We start from the raw sequence: 20,867 nt of genomic DNA on the forward strand, positions 1-20,867 counted from the left end.
CTCACTTAATTGGCATTTTTCTTTTTCTTCCCCCTTGGTTTCCCCTTCAGACTTTATAGAACTGAATTGGGCCTAGCTTAGCCTCCACAGATTGCAAGTCCAATACTATAATAATAATAATATAAACCAAGAATCTGCTTTTCAATCCTTACACACTACCATTGTATGCAAGATTTGTTGAAAGCGAAAATAAAATGAAGCCAAAAAAGTTTAAAAGTATATGTTGCATTGCAGGATACTTGCAACACCACTTGCATTTGGATTTGTTTCTTGATTTCACGGCGTAAAATCAACAATGTACAAGAATAAGAACCAGAAATATGAACAATGCTTCTCTTCTCTGGCTCACAATAACAATGAAAAGAAGACAACTCAACTAGTTTGAATAATGACCAGTCATTTTTATTTCTATTTGTTTATTTTTTTGGTTGAGTTGGCAAGGCATGATAACCAAAAACAAATAGAGATCATACCACGAACTGAATCAGTTCTTCTTCTTCTTCTTCTTCTTCTTCTTCTTGATTGATCATCATCACCATAGCATAGCATAGCATTGCATTATTAATATATCATCATCATCCAGGGATGCAACTTACGAGCCTAGCACCGACCCTGTCAAGCCTCTTCACCATTGCAGAGGCCTTCAAGTTCCCATACTCCATAAAGGCTTCAACCATCCTATCTCCAATCTCTCTCCCCATCTCCTCATCATCCGTAACTGCAACCAGAGTCGGACCTTGTAACGCCCTCAAAATAAACCCATTATATGTATATCATCAACACGCATTACTTAAAGAAAACAATTTATTAATTCATTCTTCAGAGTATTACTAAATAAAAACATTACATGTAACATCAAATTAAATGCCCTATGGGCTTACATCTTTCCAAGCCAACACTTGGATACAAAATATGAGTTCTAACTCAAATACAAATAAAGCCCTAGGCTTGATTATTTATCAAATAAAAACAAACAACTAAAGATAATCTTCAAAATCCAAATCCTTCCAAGCTAAGCCCTGAGAGGTAGCTTATCACCTGAACCTGAAAATGATGTTCCCATAAAGGGTGAGCCACAGCCCAGTAGAAATATACTAAACCAAATATAAGCATTGAATAAAGCAATAGCATTCAATAGATGGTTAACCATGATGATCAATTACATCATTTTACAGTTTCATGACACTAATGCTTAAGACATGTTTTACTTTCCAACATTATCAATATGGCTCAGAACCTGGCCAATCTTACAACAGTGAACCATACATAATATATTCACATTCATCCAGTGTCAACAAACAGATGAGACTCGGGCTCAAATCAAAACACTTCATACTTCCAGTTTGATACACATTTTAGTGCTGTATCATTAAAACACTTCAATATAAATAAGCACACATAAAAGTGATGCTAATGGAGTCCATCCCCTATCTACTCCCAAACAAAATCCGGTTTAGAGGTCCATCCCCTATCTTCCCCTAAACCGTGGAGTACATCCCCTATCTCCTCTCACACAAAACAATGTATGCAAACACATAACATATACAACACACAATCAATACACATAATGTCTGTATTAATTCAGCAGTAAAAAATTGGTGACTTAATCAATGATTAGTTTCAGTTATCCCTAATCCACATGCAGTGTCTACAACAAGCACGACTATCCTCCACCGATAGCCCAAAACAGTTATTTCTAGACTTGGAAATAAATATACCAGCAATTCAATAGACGAGTGATTTAAATTAACCAACTACGCCATTTAATCAATGAATTCCCCAATTCCATGAATTAATTATACAAATTAATTTATTAATACAACTAGGGTTTTTCCCAAAATTACCAAAGTATCCCCAACATATCAAATACCAAAACTTAGAACAAAACTTATAGATTGGAGTAGGAAATCCCTACCTTGAAGAAAAGAACTCGAATGGAGAAGATGACGAAAACCAAAGTGCTCCAAACCCAAGATTGTTCAGATTAAACGGAAGCCCTCGACCCACTCTATCTTTTTAACAAAGGACTTAGGGTAGAAATACACTCTAAGTAGATCAAACCTAAGAGAGAAGGTGTGTAGAGAGAGGGAGAAGACGGTTCTAGGGTTTTAAAATAAAAAAGGAGATGAAAAATGATCCAGAAAGTCGGATCTCGGATTTTTATACCAGTCGCCCCGCTCGAGCGTGGAAACCCCCGCTCGAGCGCCACTCACAGACTCCCACTCGAGCGGCCAAACTCCCGCTCGAGCGGCGAATGCACACTCCCAGAAGTTTTTGCAGACAGGTCCCCGCTCGAGCTCCCAACTCCCCGCTCAAGCGTCACTCACGACTTCCCGCTCGAGCGTCCAATCCCCCGCTCGAGCGGCCAACATTACACAGGACATACTGGATGGGTGTATTCCCCGCTCGAGCGTCCAAACCCCCGCTCGAGCGGACAAGCCAAAATCTGGGCAACTAGACTTGGTTCCTAAGCTCAACCAACCTGCTCCAAATCTTCCCAACACAACCCAAGACTCAAAATAAGGATTAAAGGGTGCAAACAACATACTCTCAACAACCAGCTCCACGGAACCTAAGTCTGTATATAACAAGTAAAGAAAAGGGAAACCGGGATCGCTATAACCTCCCTCCCTTAAAGAATTTCGTCCCCAAAATTAGCACAAGAAAAAGTTTGATTTCAAAATGACAATTCAATAGTGCACAACTTGACCCAAAACTGGTCATTACATCTCTTTATCAAGAAGCATCTTACAATATATATAAAACAACATATATTTCAACCTGCATCACTATTATGCATTATTCCTTCCAATGATAGCAATTTCCATATCATATTCAATTGCATGATATATACAACACGTGCAACAATGTAATCAACATATGTAATGTTACACTAAACTTCGATAATGAAGCAAGTTTCAAGATACACCCATTTACCAAAACATACTCAATGTTTTACAACGTAAGACATATGTAAAGCTCTTAAGTTCAAGAATATTACAAAATCTAAATACAAGATTACAAATCGATAAACATGTCCGGGTATTTTTCGCGAACTTCCAACTCACGTTCCCAAGTGGCTTCCTCCACTCCGTGATGCTTCCACAAAACCTTTACCAAAGGGATGGTCTTGCCTCGCAAAACTTGATCCCGTCTATCCAAGACCCGAATCGGTCTCTCCTCATACGAGACATCCTCATCAACCATTAAATCAGTCCAATCCAACACATGTGATGGATCCGGCTCATACTTCCGAAGCATACTCACATGAAACACATCATGTACCCCGGACAACTGCGGTGGTAAAGCTAAATGATAAGCAGCCTCGCCGATCCTCTCAAGGATCTCAAAAGGACCAATGAACCGAGGGGACAACTTCCCACTTTTCCCAAACCTCATCAATCCCCGCCTTGGTGATATCTTCAGAAAGACATGATCACCCACCTCAAACACCAAAGGCCTCCTCCTACGGTCGGCATAAGATTTCTGACGACTCTGGGCTGTAACAAGCCGCCTACGGATAAGCTCAACTTTCTCCGTCGTCTTCCTAACCAACTCTGGACCTAATAAAGGTGCATCACCCACCTCGGTCCAACAAACTGGAGACCTACACGGTCGGCCATACAAGGCCTCAAATGGTGCCATACCGATACTAGACTGGAAACTGTTGTTGTAGGCAAACTCTACTAATGGCAAGTGCCTCTCCCATGACCCACTAAAGTCTAGAACACAACCCCGAAGCATATCCTCAAGGATCTGAATAGTACGCTCGGACTGCCCGTCAGTCTGAGGATGATAAGCCGTGCTAAAGGTCAACTTAGTGCCCAAGGCACTCTGCAAACTCTGCCACAACCTGGCAGTAAAACGAGGATCTCTATCTGAGACGATCGTCACTGGGACCCCGTGCAATCTCACTATGTCCCGAATATACAAGTCGGCAAGATGATCTACCGAATCTCTCACGCGCAAAGGAATAAAGTGCGCCGACTTAGTTAACCGGTCTACAACTACCCAAATAGCATCACTACCCCGCTGAGTCCTCGGAAGACCTACAACGAAGTCCATAGTGACATGCTCCCACTTTCACTCGGCAATAGGCAAGGGTTGCAACAAACCCGCTGGCCTCTGATGCTCGGCCTTCACTTGCTGGCAAGTAAGGCACTTAGATACGAAAGCTGCCACATCTCTCTTCATACCCCGCCACCAAAACTGGCGACCCAAATCCCGATACATCTTAGTGCCTCCCGGATGCACCGCAAGGCGTGAATGATGAAACTCTCGGAGTACCCCCTCTCGGCAAGACTCCGGCACAAACAGACGGTCTCGGTATCTCACACTCAGGTCGGAATACACCGTCAAACCCTTCTCAACCTTCCCACCGAAAATCTTCTCACGGAGAGATTCTACCTCAAGGTCACCTCTCTGAGCCTTTAACACTCGAGTCACAAGTGTAGGCTGTGCAACAACAGAAAACAAGGCCGCGGCCTCAACGGATTCGCCCAGAAGTAAATCAAACTCCCCAAGTGCACCCAACATCTCCCATTCTTGGATGGCTATACTAACTATGTCACCAACAGGTTTCCTGCTAAGGGCATCGGCCACCACATTGGCCTTTCCCGGATGATAATGCAACTCAAAGTCATAATCCTCTATAAATTCCATCCACCTCCTCTGCCTCAAGTTCAAGTCTTTCTGTGTAAACAAATATTTCAGACTCTTATGATCCGAGAATACCTCAAATTTCTCACCATAAAGATAATGCCTCCAAATCTTCAAGACAAATATCACAGCTGCTAACTCTAGATCATGCGTAGGGTAATTATGCTCGTGAATTTTCAACTGTCGTGAGCCATAGGCAATTACTTTCCCTTCTTGCATTAACACACAACCCAGACCCTCTCGTGAGGCATCACAATAAACTGCATAACCCAACCCTCTCTCTGGAATAATCAATACTGGAGCGGTGGTCAGTCTACTTTCAACTCCTGAAACGACTTTTCATAAGTCTCACTCCATACAAATTTGATTCCCTTCCGAGTCAATCTAGTCAAAGGCGAAGCTAATCTGGAGAAATCTTTCACAAACCGACGATAATACCCAGCTAACCCCAGAAAACTGCGGATCTCAAACACACTCTTAGGCTGTACCCAATCTTGCACCGCCTTAGTCTTGGATGTATCAACAGACACTCCTTCCCCAGAAACTACATGGCCTAAGAACTTGACCTCTTCTAGCCAGAACTCACACTTTCCAAACTTAGCATAAAGCCTATGGGCTCTAAGTAACTCAAGCACCACTCTCAAGTGTTCCTTGTGCTTCTCCTCAGAAGGTGAATAAATAAGGATGTCGTCCACAAAGACGACCACAAAACGATCCAAAAATTCCCGGAATATTCGGTTCATCAAATCCATAAAAACTGCCGGTGCATTGGTGAGCCCAAATGGCATCACCAGAAACTCATAGTGGCCATACCGTGTACGGAATGCCGTCTTCGGAATATCCTCCTCCCTGACTCTTAACTGATGATAACCCGATCTCAAGTCTATCTTCGAGAAACAACGAGAACCCTTCAACTGATCGAACAGGTCATCAATACGAGGCATAGGGTACTTATTCTTAACCGTAGCCCGATTCAACTTCCGGTAATCTATACAAAGTCTCAAAGCACCACCTTTCTTTTTAACAAAGAGGGCCGGTGCTCCCCACGGCGAAACACTAGGACGTATAAAACCCTTGTCTAGTAACTCCTGGAGCTGAATCTTCAACTCAACTAATTCGGCTGGGGCAAAACGATAAGGTGCCATGGAAATCGGTGCCGTGCCGGGCACTAGGTCAATAGAGAACTCAATCTCCCGATGCGGTGGCAAACCAACAAGATCCTCAGGAAAGACGTCCGAGTACTCACAAACCACCCTTGGCAACACAATCTGTGTCTCCTCATCCTCACTAATCGAAAGGTTAGCAAGTAGACCACTAAGCTCACTCCGTCCTCGTGGAACATACCCTGGTGGCAACACATCACCAACCCGGTCCCCTAGAAAATGAAAATACTCTCCGCTCACGGTACAACAAGTGACCCTCTGGCGGTAGCAATCAATAACTGCCCGGTATGACGATAACCAGTCCATACCCAAAATAACATCGAAACCCCTCATAGGCATAACTACAAAGGAAAATGGGATTCTATGATAATCAACCTCTATATCACAACCCCTAACACCTTGTTTCAAGATCAATTCACCCCCAAGAGGTGACACTACACAAATAGGAGATGCTAACTGTGCTAACTCCAACTCCAAAACAGATGCAAATGCAGCAGACACAAAGGAATGAGATGCACCCGTATCAATCAAAACATTAGCAACCGAGTTGCAAAACAAGAAAGTACCTCTCACAACTGATGGAGCCGGTACAAGATCCTGCGCGGTAACAGCATACACGCGCCCAGACGACCTCTGATCAACCTGCTCACCCCTAGAAGCATAAGATTGCTGCACTGACTGGGACGATGAAGCCCCCTGATTGGCCCTCGAGGCCTGACCCGACTGAGCTGGCTGCTGACCCTGAATTTGCCTCAAACCAGATGCTCCAGGTGTGCCACCCAACTGCGGGCAATACCTCTTCATATCCCCTGGCTGACCACACTGATAACACGAGAGTGGCTGGCCTCTACCCTGACTCTGGCTCTGAGATCGAGCCGAAGATGATGCTGCCCTCTGCACTCCTCCCCTCTGAGGACAAACTGGAGACTTGTGACCCAGCTGGCCACACTTGAAACAGGTAATGTCTCCCTGACTGCCTTTCTCCGAACTAGCACTCGGTACAGGAAAAGTCGATCTAGAAAAGCTACCCTGAGACTGCTGGGGATTAAAACCCTTCTGTCTCCTACCATCACTCTGACCATCCTGACTCCTCTTGGAGCCCTTCTGTCCTTCCTCCTCCTCCTGCATCATGATTTCCATGTGGGCTGCAGCATCAACCATACGCCCATAATCCCGAATCATAGTTCCCCCAACTCGCAGCTTGAGGCCACGCCTCAACTTCTTCTCAAACTCGATACAACGGCGTTCCTCAGACGCCACCAACTCAGGTGCAAACCTGGACAAGCTAGTAAATGCAGCCTCAAACTCGGCCACTGAAGAACTCGACTGCTTAAGCTGGCAGAACTGGTCGCTCAGCTTTTCCCTGACTGCTAGAGATAAGAACTTCTCCTGGAAAGCATTCACAAAAGCCTCCCATGTACCTCCTATACGACCCTTAGTAAACTTCCACCACTGACCCGCATCCCCCTTCAACTGGAAAGATGCTAAGGTCACTTTCAACCCTTCGTCTTCGATGCCAAGCATCTCAAACGTCTTCGTTGTCTGTTCGAGCCATTCATCTGCCTTAAGCGGCTCTTTTGGATCACCCACAAATTCCTCCGGATTAGACCGGAAGAACTTCCTCTTCAGAAAGGAAGGTCCTGCATCCGCAACAACAACCTGAGCTTGATTCTCAGCTCTGAGAATGCCTACTGACTCCCTGAATGCCCCTGCTATCTCTCGGGCTAAAGCGCCCATAGCCTGCTGGCCTACCGGCTCGGCCACATTGGCCTGGCCAATTCCCTCCTGAACTGCTGGAATCTCCTCTGGCACAGGCACCTCCTACCTAACCGGCCTACCACGCCTACCGCGTCCTCGTCCCCGTCCTGACATCCTAATAAAGGGAACAAAGACATTAGCACATTAATAAATGTGCCGAAGCTAAACACCCACGTCCTAATGCATTGGACAACAATAATTCATTCCACATAAGCACATAATCACATAAGCACCTACGAATTTCATTCCCGGATAATGATAGTCCCAATGCGTTACTATAGTTCCGGTTGGAAGCAGCAGTGATCAAGTGCCTTTCCAACAAGACTACTAGAAACTCAAGGGTCCAATCAACATTCTAGAAACTACATTCCATACCCACATAATCACATAAACATGTTATCACATAAGCATATAGCATTACACTAAGTCTCTATCAAATTAGACGAACCCATTGTGATACTAATCACTTCCCACGTACCCAAAGTATTCAAACCTGGCTTTGATACCAAGTTGTAACGCCCTCAAAATAAACCCATTATATGTATATCATCAACACGCATTACTTAAAGAAAACAATTTATTAATTCATTCTTCAGAGTATTACTAAATAAAAACATTACATGTAACATCAAATTAAATGCCCTATGGGCTTACATCTTTCCAAGCCAACACTTGGATACAAAATATGAGTTCTAACTCAAATACAAATAAAGCCCTAGGCTTGATTATTTATCAAATAAAAACAAACAACTAAAGATAATCTTCAAAATCCAAATCCTTCCAAGCTAAGCCCTGAGAGGTAGCTTATCACCTGAACCTGAAAATGATGTTCCCATAAAGGGTGAGCCACAGCCCAGTAGAAATATACTAAACCAAATATAAGCATTGAATAAAGCAATAGCATTCAATAGATGGTTAACCATGATGATCAATTACATCATTTTACAGTTTCATGACACTAATGCTTAAGACATGTTTTACTTTCCAACATTATCAATATGGCTCAGAACCTGGCCAATCTTACAACAGTGAACCATACATAATATATTCACATTCATCCAGTGTCAACAAACAGATGAGAATCAGGCTCAAATCAAAACACTTCATACTTCCAGTTTGATACACATTTTAGTGCTGTATCATTAAAACACTTCAATATAAATAAGCACACATAAAAGTGATGCTAATGGAGTCCATCCCCTATCTACTCCCAAACAAAATCCGGTTTAGAGGTCCATCCCCTATCTTCCCCTAAACCGTGGAGTACATCCCCTATCTCCTCTCACACAAAACAATGTATGCAAACACATAACATATACAACACACAATCAATACACATAATGTCTGTATTAATTCAGCAGTAAAAAATTGGTGACTTAATCAATGATTAGTTTCAGTTATCCCTAATCCACATGCAGTGTCTACAACAAGCACGACTATCCTCCACCGATAGCCCAAAACAGTTATTTCTAGACTTGGAAATAAATATACCAGCAATTCAATAGACGAGTGATTTAAATTAACCAACTACGCCATTTAATCAATGAATTCCCTAATTCCATGAATTAATTATACAAATTAATTTATTAATACAACTAGGGTTTTTCCCAAAATTACCAAAGTATCCCCAACATATCAAATACCAAAACTTAGAACAAAACTTATAGATTGGAGTAGGAAATCCCTACCTTGAAGAAAAGAACTCGAATGGAGAAGATGACGAAAACCAAAGTGCTCCAAACCCAAGATTGTTCAGATTAAACGGAAGCCCTCGACCCACTCTATCTTTTTAACAAAGGACTTAGGATAGAAATACACTCTAAGTAGATCAAACCTAAGAGAGAAGGTGTGTAGAGAGAGGGAGAAGACGGTTCTAGGGTTTTAAAATCAAAAAGGAGATGAAAAATGATCCAGAAAGTCGGATCTCGGATTTTTATACCAGTCGCCCCGCTCGAGCGTGGAAACCCCCGCTCGAGCGCCACTCACAGACTCCCGCTTGAGCGGCCAAACTCCCGCTCGAGCGGCGAATGCACACACCCAGAAGTTTTTGCAGACAGGTCCCCGCTCGAGCTCCCAACTCCCCGCTCAAGCGTCACTCACGACTTCCCGCTCGAGCGTCCAATCCCCCGCTCGAGCGGCCAACATTACACAGGACATACTGGATGGGTGTATTCCCCGCTCGAGCGTCCAAACCCCTGCTCGAGCGGACAAGCCAAAATCTGGGCAACTAGACTTGGTTCCTAAGCTCAACCAACCTGCTCCAAATCTTCCCAACACAACCCAAGACTCAAAATAAGGATCAAAGGGTGCAAACAACATACTCTCAACAACCAGCTCCACGGAACCTAAGTCTGTATATAACAAGTAAAGAAAAGAGAAACCGGGATCGCTATAGACCTGCCCCACTGATGGTGCACCCAAATGCCCCAGCCTCCATTGCTGCCTTCTTCACCCCTTCCATCCCAGGAATCAACGGTGCCCTCCTCGGCTCCACTATTCTATCCGACGACAATGCCTTCCCCAGCCCTTTGAGATCCCCCTCCAGCACCGCCGCCACCAATGCCCCTGCCTGGCTGCAATTCCACACATGATCCCTCATCGGAATCTCCATTGGCAATGCCGCCCGCATTTTCTTCGTAGGAGCTTCGAATTCCGGATTCACCAACACAAACAGCAAATCTTTCTCCTCCAAGTTGGGAGGGAACTTCAATTGAATAAACTCCAGCGGATCATAACTCCGAATCAACACGAAACCTCCCATGATCGCCGGAGCCACATTATCGGCATGGTAGCCGGAAACCTTGGACTCCGACTCGAGTCCGGCGAGCACCAGATCCGACACCGATAAATGACCGCCGAAGATCTCGTTGACAGCGACAGCGGCGGCACTGGCGGCGCTGGAACCGAGGCCGCTGCCCAAAGGCAAGCCTTTGTGGAGGGAGAGGGAGAGGCCGACCGATCGGACGTTGAGCATCTTGAGGACGGCGATTGCGGCAATACCAGCGCAGTTGAGGAGGGGGTCTTTGGTGAGTTTTTTGGAGGAATCGCCGACGCCATCGATGTGGGATATGGAGATGTGGCCCGGGTGGACCTGGGGGTCGACTCGGAGAGTGACGAAGTCGCCGATTCCGTCGACAGCGCAACCCAGGAAGTCAAAACAAGGGCCGAGGTTAGCAACAGTTACGGGTGCGAAGGACTTGACGGAGGTGAATATAGGGCTCGGGTTCAGTAACAAGGGTTGTAGATGAAGAAGAGACAGATGAGAGGTTCTTGCATCTCAAGGTTAAGGTTTGGGATTGGGATTTGGGTATGAAGAGGTTAGGGAGAGGATATGAGGACGAGAGTTTGAGTGAAGATTGATGATAGCATATGGCCATTACTGTGGCGATGATGGTCTACTCTACATATATCAGTAGTAGTAGCAGTGCATTTATTACAGAAGAAGAAGAAGAAGAAGAAGAAGAAGAAGAAGAAGAGAGTTTAGAGTAAGTTGGGACGACTCCTCGTGGGACGACACTCCAGTGATGAATACTTGGAGCAATTCTGTTTGCATACTACACGCTTCATCTCTCTTTTTAACACATTAATATTATTTTTTTAATACAAATTCAGTTGTTTTGGTATTAACTATTGAATAAAATTTTGGTGATTGATGAAGCTTACAAATGATTATTTTTTTTTACAATTTTTCATCATTTCTTATTAAATTTACAAATCAAACATAAAAAAATAATTATTTTTCCCTTCATTTCTTATCATTTTTCATCAAATTACTCGATCTAAACAAACATTTAGATTATGTTTAGATTATTGATTTGAATATGAAATTTGTAAAAAGAAAAAAAATATAAAAATGTGAGAGCATTGAAAATAAAATGTTAAGAAATTTTAGTTTAAAAAAATGTACATTATAGATAAGATTTTTAGTTTAATTTTCTTGATATTAAGATTTTATCAAATAAATGATATGTAATATTTTCATAATAGTCAAATCCTTCAACATTTTTACAGAGAGATTTCAAATTTCTCTATAATGAACTGAAATTTCTCTAAGGCCTCGTTTGGCAACCGAACTTTTTAGTCAAAAAGTCAAAAAGTTATTAAATTAGCCAAAAAGTCAACAATCCATACCAAAAAATTAAAGATTCTCTTTTCTCTCTATTTTTTGCACATCTTTTCATAAAAAGCCAAAAAGTCATCCCAAACATACTAGTTTTTTTTAACTCATATTTTAGCTAAATAGCCAAAAAGTTACTAAATTAGCCTGTTCCCAAACGAGACCTAAGTAACGTTATTGAGAGATCTTAACTAATAAGAAAAAAATATTTATTAAATCTCCCTTACTATCAAAAATTGAAAAGGAATGTTTCAATAATTACTCTTATAAATAATGTATTTTAACATTTATCCTAAATGCACATGATAACCCAACCAAGATTGTGATATACATGCTAATTGATTTGATTCCATTCCCACAAATTGGTACCTGGCTTATCTAATAGATTATTTATTTATTTATTTTTTTGTTTCCCACGGGTGTTTGAGCGAGTTTAATGCACACCTCGATTAATCTCTACTCATGGCGGGAGTCTGCCATTGGGCATGAGGTGTTGCAGCTATCATGTCTTGAACTAGAGAGCAAACTTAGTCAAATCCCAAAACCTTATCCACTAGTAGATAAGTGATCGGGTCCCAAGCTCGTAATTAGATTATTTATTCTTTCATCACCGCAAATATATTATATTCAATACACATGATACACTTGAAATAAGATATTAGGATTTTTATAACCCACACTTTTACGTGACACAATCCAATCCAACTGGAAAGGAATAACAAAATTTCCCTTGATGAGCCAAACAAAAATTCTACAGAATGAGCTTTTATGCACTATTTAAGTTTCTCTTTGTTAGTTTTGGCTCTGTATGTTTTTCTATACATTCCCTCCCAGTTCTCAAACTCCTCCTTCAATGATCTGGAAGCACAGCAGGCGCGCGCACAGATACACACATTTATGGTTTCACCAACTACAGTCTTGTGAAGTGAGTTTTTCTGATAAAAATTGAGATGCAATTAGGACTTACTAGACTCGCTAATGAATTTAAGAAACACCATGTTGTCTCTCCTCCGAAATTCCTATGTCTGCCTGCTTCTCATTTTGATCCATTCATTGATTCCAATATCGCCCCGTTGCTAGTACCAGATAACATTTCTGTCCTTTTTCTCTTCGACCTGCTATTTGATACCTCTTCCTTTTCATTCACAAACAACAAGAATCTGTGGACACGCGCAGAACGAGAACTGCCACCCCCAGAACTAGAAGAATCGTGTAGTTCAGGAAAGTGTTTGCTGAACTTTCGCAGCATCAAACAGAAATATATGAGCAGAGCGAGAATGCATGCAATCCCACAAATTAGAAAAAGTCCCCAGAAGCTCCCTAGATTAAGCTGGTCCGATCCAAGCTGAGTGCTCTGCGAACCACAAGTTCTCTTGTTTAGCCACTTGTCATGGATTTTTTGAAGATCACCGTTCTCTGACAGCATGAGAATGGCGGTTGACATGTCAATGGCAACCTGAGAGTCTCTTGGAAATGCCTAATAGCAGGGGGGGAAAAAAATGATTTATCAGCATAAGAAATAGAGGAAGGCTTGAAATTAGTAATTGCTTAGTGATGAGATACTTACAAATCCCCACCCACTTTTAGTAAACTCTTGGCCTACAACAGTGAACTTGCAGTGGGTGGAGAGGAAGAGATCTATATATGGTTGTTCATCAACCACAGCAGAAACAGTTCCTTTCTCTAAGGCCATAGCATATTCTTCTGGTGAACCAAGCGCAACAAGCCTAGATTTGTCAATGTTGAGCTCTTCGTTTAAATAGTTTTCAGCAAAAGACCCTACTTGGAATCCAATCCGGCCATTGCTAGTTATCAAGCTTTCGATTCCTCGAATGGGAGAGGATAGTTGTTGCACCGTGAGGATTGATGTCAGGCTTGCAGTATAACTCGAGTTAATAATTAAAACCACGAATAGCCAGATGAGTAGAACCAAGCGTCCAAGCGTGCTCATTGTGTTTTCTCCTGAGAATTTGAAGCACAATTTGTGAGCCTACACCATTTGACTAGCCTACACTACTAACTCTTTTGAAGAAAAAAAAAACAAGTCTACATAGATCTTCAGGACGTCTACTTACGGTGGGCAAAAAACATAGTTGAGAAGCTAAACCTGCAAGATAAGAAAGCCGAGGCAGATGAGAAGTTACAAGAAAGCACGGTGAGCAAGTTATGGTAAAGATTACCAGATATGCAAACATACAAGTTTGTAGACATCTATATCAAGATAATTCATAACAAAACCAAAGTACTCACCACAGAATTGTGACCAACTGTTTCTTAGGTGGACCGCGAAATTCGTCGTTTATCCTATGTTCTAGAATCCATACCACTGATCCAACAATAAGGAAAAAGGCTGCGGTGACTCCCCACATTAGCGGAGTGAATGGTCTCAAGAAAGTCCAAGCACTTGAGTTCAACTCCCTGATTGGCACTACGATGACTAGCCCCGATTCTATGTAAGGCTGTGTAAAATCCACAATCTTTGTACGGTTTGTGATAATTGCAATGTCACCAACAGCAGCATCAAAGACCTACAACAACAAAATTGCAAAAATCAAATTCTGAAACTCTGTATCCTAATAGAAGTATTAGTAATTTTTCTACTCACATTGGATGTGATCATTGTTACAAGCTCAGTATAGCTTGGGTTCTTGTGACCGTCTCCAAACAGAACGAACTGATGAGGCACAGGATATGGAAGCAACTTTATTGCAGCAAGAAAAACATCTATGCAATATCCTTGGACTGTATTATTATCAGTACCATTGACTGGTGAAACAAAATCCTGATAACTAACACGGTGTGGAACTCCAATTCTTAACCGCCTCCCATTGTTTGCAAACACCCATCCACGAGGCTGAATTTTTGTTCCACCGGGCCATACCACGCTATGCAATTGTTGGTTGGAACTTGAACGGTCAGGTGGTTTGGCATAAAGCGTCTCTGGTGACACAATGGAGAGCCCAGAATAGTTAGACCAGTATCCTATCTGCCGGTTTAACCCAGTTCCAATTACGTTAATGATATCATACGAAGGATGGATTGGAGATCTGTCTGGATTAAACCCAAGAGGACCAGTTAGACCCATCATATTGGTCTGCAGTATGTTGCTAAGTAACTGCTTCCCGCCATCAAAAATGCTCAATGCAGCAAGATTCAAGGCCCCTCCCCCCAGATCACTTAAATTTGAATCATTCGAGAATGAAATAGTGCCACCGTGATCCAAAAACGTTTTAACTGCATTAGCAATCATCCAAACAGCATCATAAGCATATAGACCGTAGGAATTCAACCCAATAGAACCATTACTCAGCTGATTCCACCGAGATGAGAACACCCTTTTCCTATCTGAGTTAGGGGTATGGAGACGAAGAGTGAGTACTCCTTGGATGGATTTGGTGGTATTTGGAGAAATTGAAGAGGAGTCCAAAACACTGGATAACCAAGTAGTGGCAATCCAAACATACCCACTATCCATCATCCCAAGATCCCGGGCAACATCAAAAACAAGAAGACCGGTTTTTGTGTAAGTGTGCAGAACGATTACTCGAGATTCCATCAATCTAACCTTGAGTAATTCATTCTTAACATCATCCCACGTTGCCGTGGGATCAGGGGGGAGCACTGCTTTATAAGAAATTTTACCACGCCTCTCTGCAATCTTATCACCTAGTGCAGTTATGCCATTTCGGCTACCATCATCATCAGAGAAAATGGCAGTTACCTCTCTATAACCGAAATAACTAACCATTTCTGCAATAGCAGTCATCTGAAATAGATCATTTGGTGCGGTTTGGATGAAATAAGGGTATTGGAGAGGTGAGAGTGTGGGATCCAATGCTGTGAATGACAAGAGTGGGACATGGAGTTCATTTGCAAGATGCGAAAGTATATGGGCCATCCCCGAGGATTGGGGACCAATAATAGCAACGGTGTCAATCTCCATGAACTGTAATGCTGTGTGAGCAACAGAAGAAATGAATTAGTCATGAGAAACAAAGATCATCCCATCCCATCCCATCTAACAATGATAATGAACTTTAATTGGGTATATAATGAAATGAAAGAAAACAAACAAACACACACACACACACACACACACAAAATCCTAAAGATAAATTAAGATAATTACCCCCAATAATGCCGAGAAATCCACTATAGTTGGAATCATGCATGGAAATGGCCAGTTTTTTACCACCAAGAATGGTGGGATCAGAATTGACATCTTCCACCGCAGCATTCATGGCAATCCTTGCAACTTTTGCATTGATGGTGCTAAATGTGAATATAGATCCAATATTAATGACATCGGGTATTGAAATCTCTTCACAGAATGCACCAATGAAGAGAAGGGATGATATATGCACCAGCCAAACCAAACCCATGATGATTCGATATCAAATGGTTAAGAACTTAGCCCCTGTTGTGTGCCTTCCCTAACCAAACATCTATCAAAATTGAAGAGAATATTAGCTGAAAAATCAAAGTTGCAAATAGAATTTTTTTTCTTTTCTTTCTGAAACTCTCAATGGAACAAACAGGAAAAGAGAACCTTAAAAACCACTAGTCAGAATTCTAAAAAGAAAGGGGGGAAAATTTGAAAAACCTCAGTGAACTCGGAATTAACCTTGAAAAAACAGAGGAATGGATTAGTGGCTGTGAAGAGAAGAAGAAAATTGGGGTGGTCCAATTTCTGAAAAGCACAGACAAGTCAATTAACTCAAGAAACTCAGAAGCATCCAGTTAACCAGTTTTTCAAAAAAGAGAAATCTGTCTCTACTATAAATCAAAAAAACAGAGCATCTTTGGATAAACTAGAAATACCCATCAATATTTGTGCAGGAAGGGGGAGAAAGAGAGATGGGTTGTTTCTTTCAAGAAGACCTACTGCTACTAGTGCCTACCCCAAAACAAGCATTCACAAAGGAAAGAGATTTATATCAAAATCAGTGGTAGGGCAGGGAAGCATGCGGATTTTCCACTTGAAAAAGAGAGGGAGGAATATTATGGTAGGAATGATGCAAGTGCTTACAAAGGATTGAAAGGGAAATAATGGGAATAAACAAATTAACCAATTAGAAATAGAAAATAAATAAATAAATAAATAGGGAAATAAAAGAGAGCAAAGCAATGGAGAAGTGAAAAGGGTTGCAGTTTCACGTAAAAGGGAAGAAAGCAGCCTGGGCTCAGAAGTGGGGCACAGCGGCACTTTCCCATATTTAAATCCCATATTTAATTATGAAGAAGAAGAAGAAGAAGAAGAAGAAGAAAAAAGCAAGAAATAAGGAATACTTCAACACAAAGACAGAGACAAGACAATATAGAGAGAGAGAGAGAGAGAGAGAGAGAGAGAACAACTTGATAAGTTGGGTATTCCAGTTTCCACCACCACCACCACCTCCACCAGTTAAGTTGGATTGCTTTTTGGGAATAACAGTCAACCCCATCAATATTAACAGCGTTGAAATCCTTGTAGATGGAGGAAGACTAGTTTTGAATTGCAGATATAATTTTACACATGTATCATCTATTTGATGCGTGTGTATACAAGACAGGACAGACACAGAATCTAATATGACGTGTTAATCGTAGATACGGTAATGACAACCATGGAAAATGATGGGGATGGGATGGGATGGGATGGGATGGGAGCTACTGGTTAAGAGAGCTGATGAAAAATATAAGACAATTTGATACACCCCACCCCACACATACTGCCAGAATGACTGATAAATTGTTTTCTTTATTATTGGATGGTGTCGTTTTCATGAATTAACGACTATGGAAGTGATGATAACGACGAGGACAGGAATATGAGATATTCTCATTGGTATGATTGAAAAGTGTTTCTCTGTTGCTGATGATGTTGTAGGTGGTGTGGTCTCTACCCAATTCTAATGTTTTATTTGTTTCATTAAAATGAGTTGAGATTTAATAATATCATAATTTATTAGGTTTTTAAAGAACGAATATTTTAATAAAATAATTATTTTATTTTATTCCATTTTCGTCTCTCCACTCAACCACCAAAATAGACAATTGAAGGGGTGTTGCTGGTGGGATTTTGTTATGGGTTGCTGTTGCTGCTGGCCTGTACTGTATGTATGCTGGTGGGACCCCTACCACTCTTCTCTCCCTGCTGGTGGCTTGGTTGGGTCATGGGTGGTGTGGAGAGAGAGAGAGAGAACCCAATAAGCCTAAAACTTTTTTTTTGAAAGAATCCCAACCAAACTCAACATGGTTTAAACATTATTTTATCTTTTTGTGAAGTTGAGGTTTAGAGGTCTTTCTTATCATCCTTTGCCTGTGGTGTCTGTCTTGTCTGGTAGTATACCCATATATTTGGTTACATATATATATATATATATATATAATATTCTCTTTCAAAAGATTGTCATCACCCGATGTTTCTCAGCCATTTGATGTTGGATTGCACACCCATTTTCACAATGGTCCCCCAACCAACTTTGGAAAAGCATGGTTGAGGTAAGAGATTTGGGAGAGAATCAGATCTTGAACTACTCGAAGGGGTTAGTTCCATGATGAGAACATTCATACTGTCCTGTATGCTCATGCTGCCACCAACTTATTTATTTATTTATTAAAATAATAAATGGAATGTCTTGTTGCTCTAAACACCATCAATCTATCTTCATCCTACTAATATTCTTTTCTTTTTTCTATTTTTGCGTGTGAAGAGGGGTGAGGCCAGCAGGCAGGCAAGCAAGAGGAGGATCAATGGAATGGAATGGAATGGAATGACAGCAACACAACTGGATTATGTGTCAAGCTAGGAACATTTTACAAATGAGACACAAACAAGAGAAAAATGTGAGACCCACGTGATGTGAGAAATGAGAAATAAAGAGGTGGTATCCCGCATGTCGGCACTATGAATATTTCAAGACTTCCTTTTTCTTTTTTCCTTTTTGTCAAATTGCAAGGCACTCACTCATCCACTACCATGTAAAAACTTTAGGGGGCCAGTTATCTGCTAATTTCTATATGAAACCAACGGCTGAATGAGTTCAAAGAGGCCTAAAACTTACCCCTGAACATTTGTATCCCTGAAAAATCCCAGCCAGGACCACAAGTCCAGGCCGTGAGATGCTCCTGTAGGTGGGGGGAGAGAGAGAGAACAGTAAAGCAAGACATACCCACCAAGTATGCCACCAGTATTTTCTGTTTCACATACAACTTCCAGGTCAGTTTCGATCTTGATTCTCAAGCCATGTGTACTTCTGATACGGTCAGACTTGCCGAATTTGGCAGCCAGCATGCTTACCAGTTCCATGATCAGGAAAGCCTAACGCAAAGAGAAGCATTCTGGCTATAATAGTGTGTGTAAAAACATCTAAAAAGAATTACAAATCTATGGCCATTTTAATCACCATAAGCCAAACAATAGTGAGTGCCAAAAATGTTTGCCACACTCAAAACATGCTCGAGGATAATAACGCCTGGGTAATCCAAAGACAAAAAGCAGTCTGGTGAACTTTTTGTACTATTTTAAAATCAACAAATTGGACCACAGGATCAAGTCCAATTCACCATAATAGGTGGAGAAGATTTGCAACTACACCCTGGCTCTACCAGCATTGATGTATATCTAAATTGTCTAACAGATGACCGTACTAGTAAAAAACAAGATAACATGAAAAACAAGCTTGCCTAAGTCAAATGAGGCACATACCAAGAAATAGTGTAATGCCTCGCTTTGAAGATATGGGTTGAACTCAACATAAAAATAACTTTAAAAAAACATTCAAAAACCCACAAAACTATCATTTTCTTCTGTATTCAATTGTGTTGTGTATTTACTTGTCTCAGGAAAATAACAACTTTGAGTACCATAAAGATGTGGCATTTTTTACAAATAATTTGAAGGTCTTACATGTGTTAAAGCAAAATCCATGCTTGTCAAGAAAATCAAGCAATAACAAGCATGGTTGTGGCTCTCTCTCTCTGTTTGATTAGAAGTGTAACTTTCCATGTCTCCAAAGCAATTCTTTTGCAGAAGCCTAACTCTTGGATTATTTTCTCTTAACAAAATCTGTCAGTACGAGAAAGAAAGAGAGAGAGAGAGAGAGAGAGAACATTCATCATTAGTTCACATATTTTGACATAAATGAAAAAGAAGCATATGCATCTTCTAGATTATTGCTCAAAACCAATGCTACCAAACAAGATAAAATAAGGCATGCAATCACTAACCTCAATTGTTACTGAGCATGTTCAATTCCAAGCAGTTGGAAAGATTTTGGGCCAACAAGGAATACACGTCTTGGGGTTTGGTATCGGAAAACTACTACTCCTTTGTATGCTGTTCTTGGCACACCGTCCTGAGAAAAAAGGAAATAATACAAGGAGTCATTTCTAGGAAGAGGGAATGCAAACAAACAATTTTAAACGATGAGAACTACTGGCAGAACAGGCATACAATACACGTGGAAAATACCTTACTACTGTACATCATTAGGAAAACTATATTCTATATCTGCGTGTTAAGTGAATCAGAGCATGGGTGAGAAAGAGGGAGAAAATAATTTTGATATCAGTTACAGTTAGAAAATAATTTCATTACAGGGTGCTTAATTAACACAATCAAAACACCACACAACAGGATATTGCTTTACAAATTAGTCACTAGGAGGCAATAGCAACAATGTAACATTAAGATTTTCTTTATTTAATGGAGAAGAAGAATAATGCCAAAAGTTTTAAATGACATAGGTTCCACTGATCATTTTCTAAGAGCCAAAAAAGGTGTGTGTCGGTTCAAATAGCTGAATTGAGATTGAGCTTTAAGTATTGTATCCAAAATAATGACCCAACTCTCTCATTTTAAAATTCCAATGCATTTCATTGTTGATCTAGCAACCGAGCCTGTACTAGACCCAAATCAAATCAAATCAAATCAATTAAAAACCACCTAGTTATAGTTAGACAAAAGAATATGAATTGAAGTACCTTCCATTCCTCAAAAATGCCAAATTGGTGTGCAATGCGTTCAAAATCTGCCTGGTCTTTGTAATGGACACACACATCACCATCAATATTATATGCCTTCAGAACAGCATTAGCTCCATAGACAGGTTTTGCCTTTTTAACCATGTCAGCAAAGTGCTTAACATAATTATCCTACAAAATAATAACAAAAAAAAGGATTAGGC

The 20,867-nt window shown here is 41.1% G+C and overlaps 3 protein-coding genes across 4 annotated transcripts in view; all 3 read right to left on the minus strand.

The window, feature by feature from the left end:
• Positions 1 to 209: 209 nt before the first annotated feature.
• LOC114264777 (homoserine kinase) lies at positions 210 to 11,087 on the minus strand. The gene is given in 3 exon segments (XM_082913723.1): positions 210 to 736; positions 9,978 to 10,807; positions 10,809 to 11,087. Coding segments are annotated over 3 exon segments (1,140 nt in total). The 5' UTR covers positions 10,958 to 11,087; the 3' UTR covers positions 210 to 575.
• A 1,255-nt stretch (positions 11,088 to 12,342) lies between these two features.
• On the minus strand, positions 12,343 to 16,599 carry LOC145819843 (glutamate receptor 3.2-like). Its single transcript, XM_082913747.1, has 7 exons — positions 16,322 to 16,599; positions 15,827 to 16,142; positions 14,303 to 15,651; positions 13,948 to 14,225; positions 13,773 to 13,804; positions 13,265 to 13,659; positions 12,343 to 13,174 (listed from the first exon to the last, which is right to left on the minus strand). The coding sequence occupies exons 2-7, from the start codon at positions 16,077 to 16,079 to the stop codon at positions 12,734 to 12,736; spliced, it is 2,748 nt and encodes a 915-aa protein (XP_082769873.1). The 5' UTR covers positions 16,080 to 16,142; positions 16,322 to 16,599; the 3' UTR covers positions 12,343 to 12,733.
• Positions 16,600 to 19,424: 2,825 nt separating this feature from the next.
• The window catches only part of LOC114264780 (alpha-1,3-mannosyl-glycoprotein 2-beta-N-acetylglucosaminyltransferase), a 32,581-nt gene continuing 31,138 nt past the window's right edge, over positions 19,425 to 20,867 (minus strand). For both annotated transcript variants that reach the window (XM_028205476.2, XM_028205477.2), the window contains exons 17-19: positions 20,665 to 20,835; positions 19,909 to 20,036; positions 19,425 to 19,747 (exon numbers count right to left, since the gene is read on the minus strand). In XM_028205476.2, coding sequence (XP_028061277.2) covers positions 19,917 to 20,036; positions 20,665 to 20,835 — 291 coding nt within the window. In that variant the 3' untranslated portion in view covers positions 19,425 to 19,747; positions 19,909 to 19,916. The remainder of the gene's footprint in view (positions 19,748 to 19,908; positions 20,037 to 20,664; positions 20,836 to 20,867) is intronic.

Source organism: Camellia sinensis, chromosome 2 (genome assembly GCF_055761805.1).
Source record: "Camellia sinensis isolate YWXY chromosome 2, ASM5576180v1, whole genome shotgun sequence".
NCBI lineage: Eukaryota > Viridiplantae > Streptophyta > Magnoliopsida > Ericales > Theaceae > Camellia > Camellia sinensis.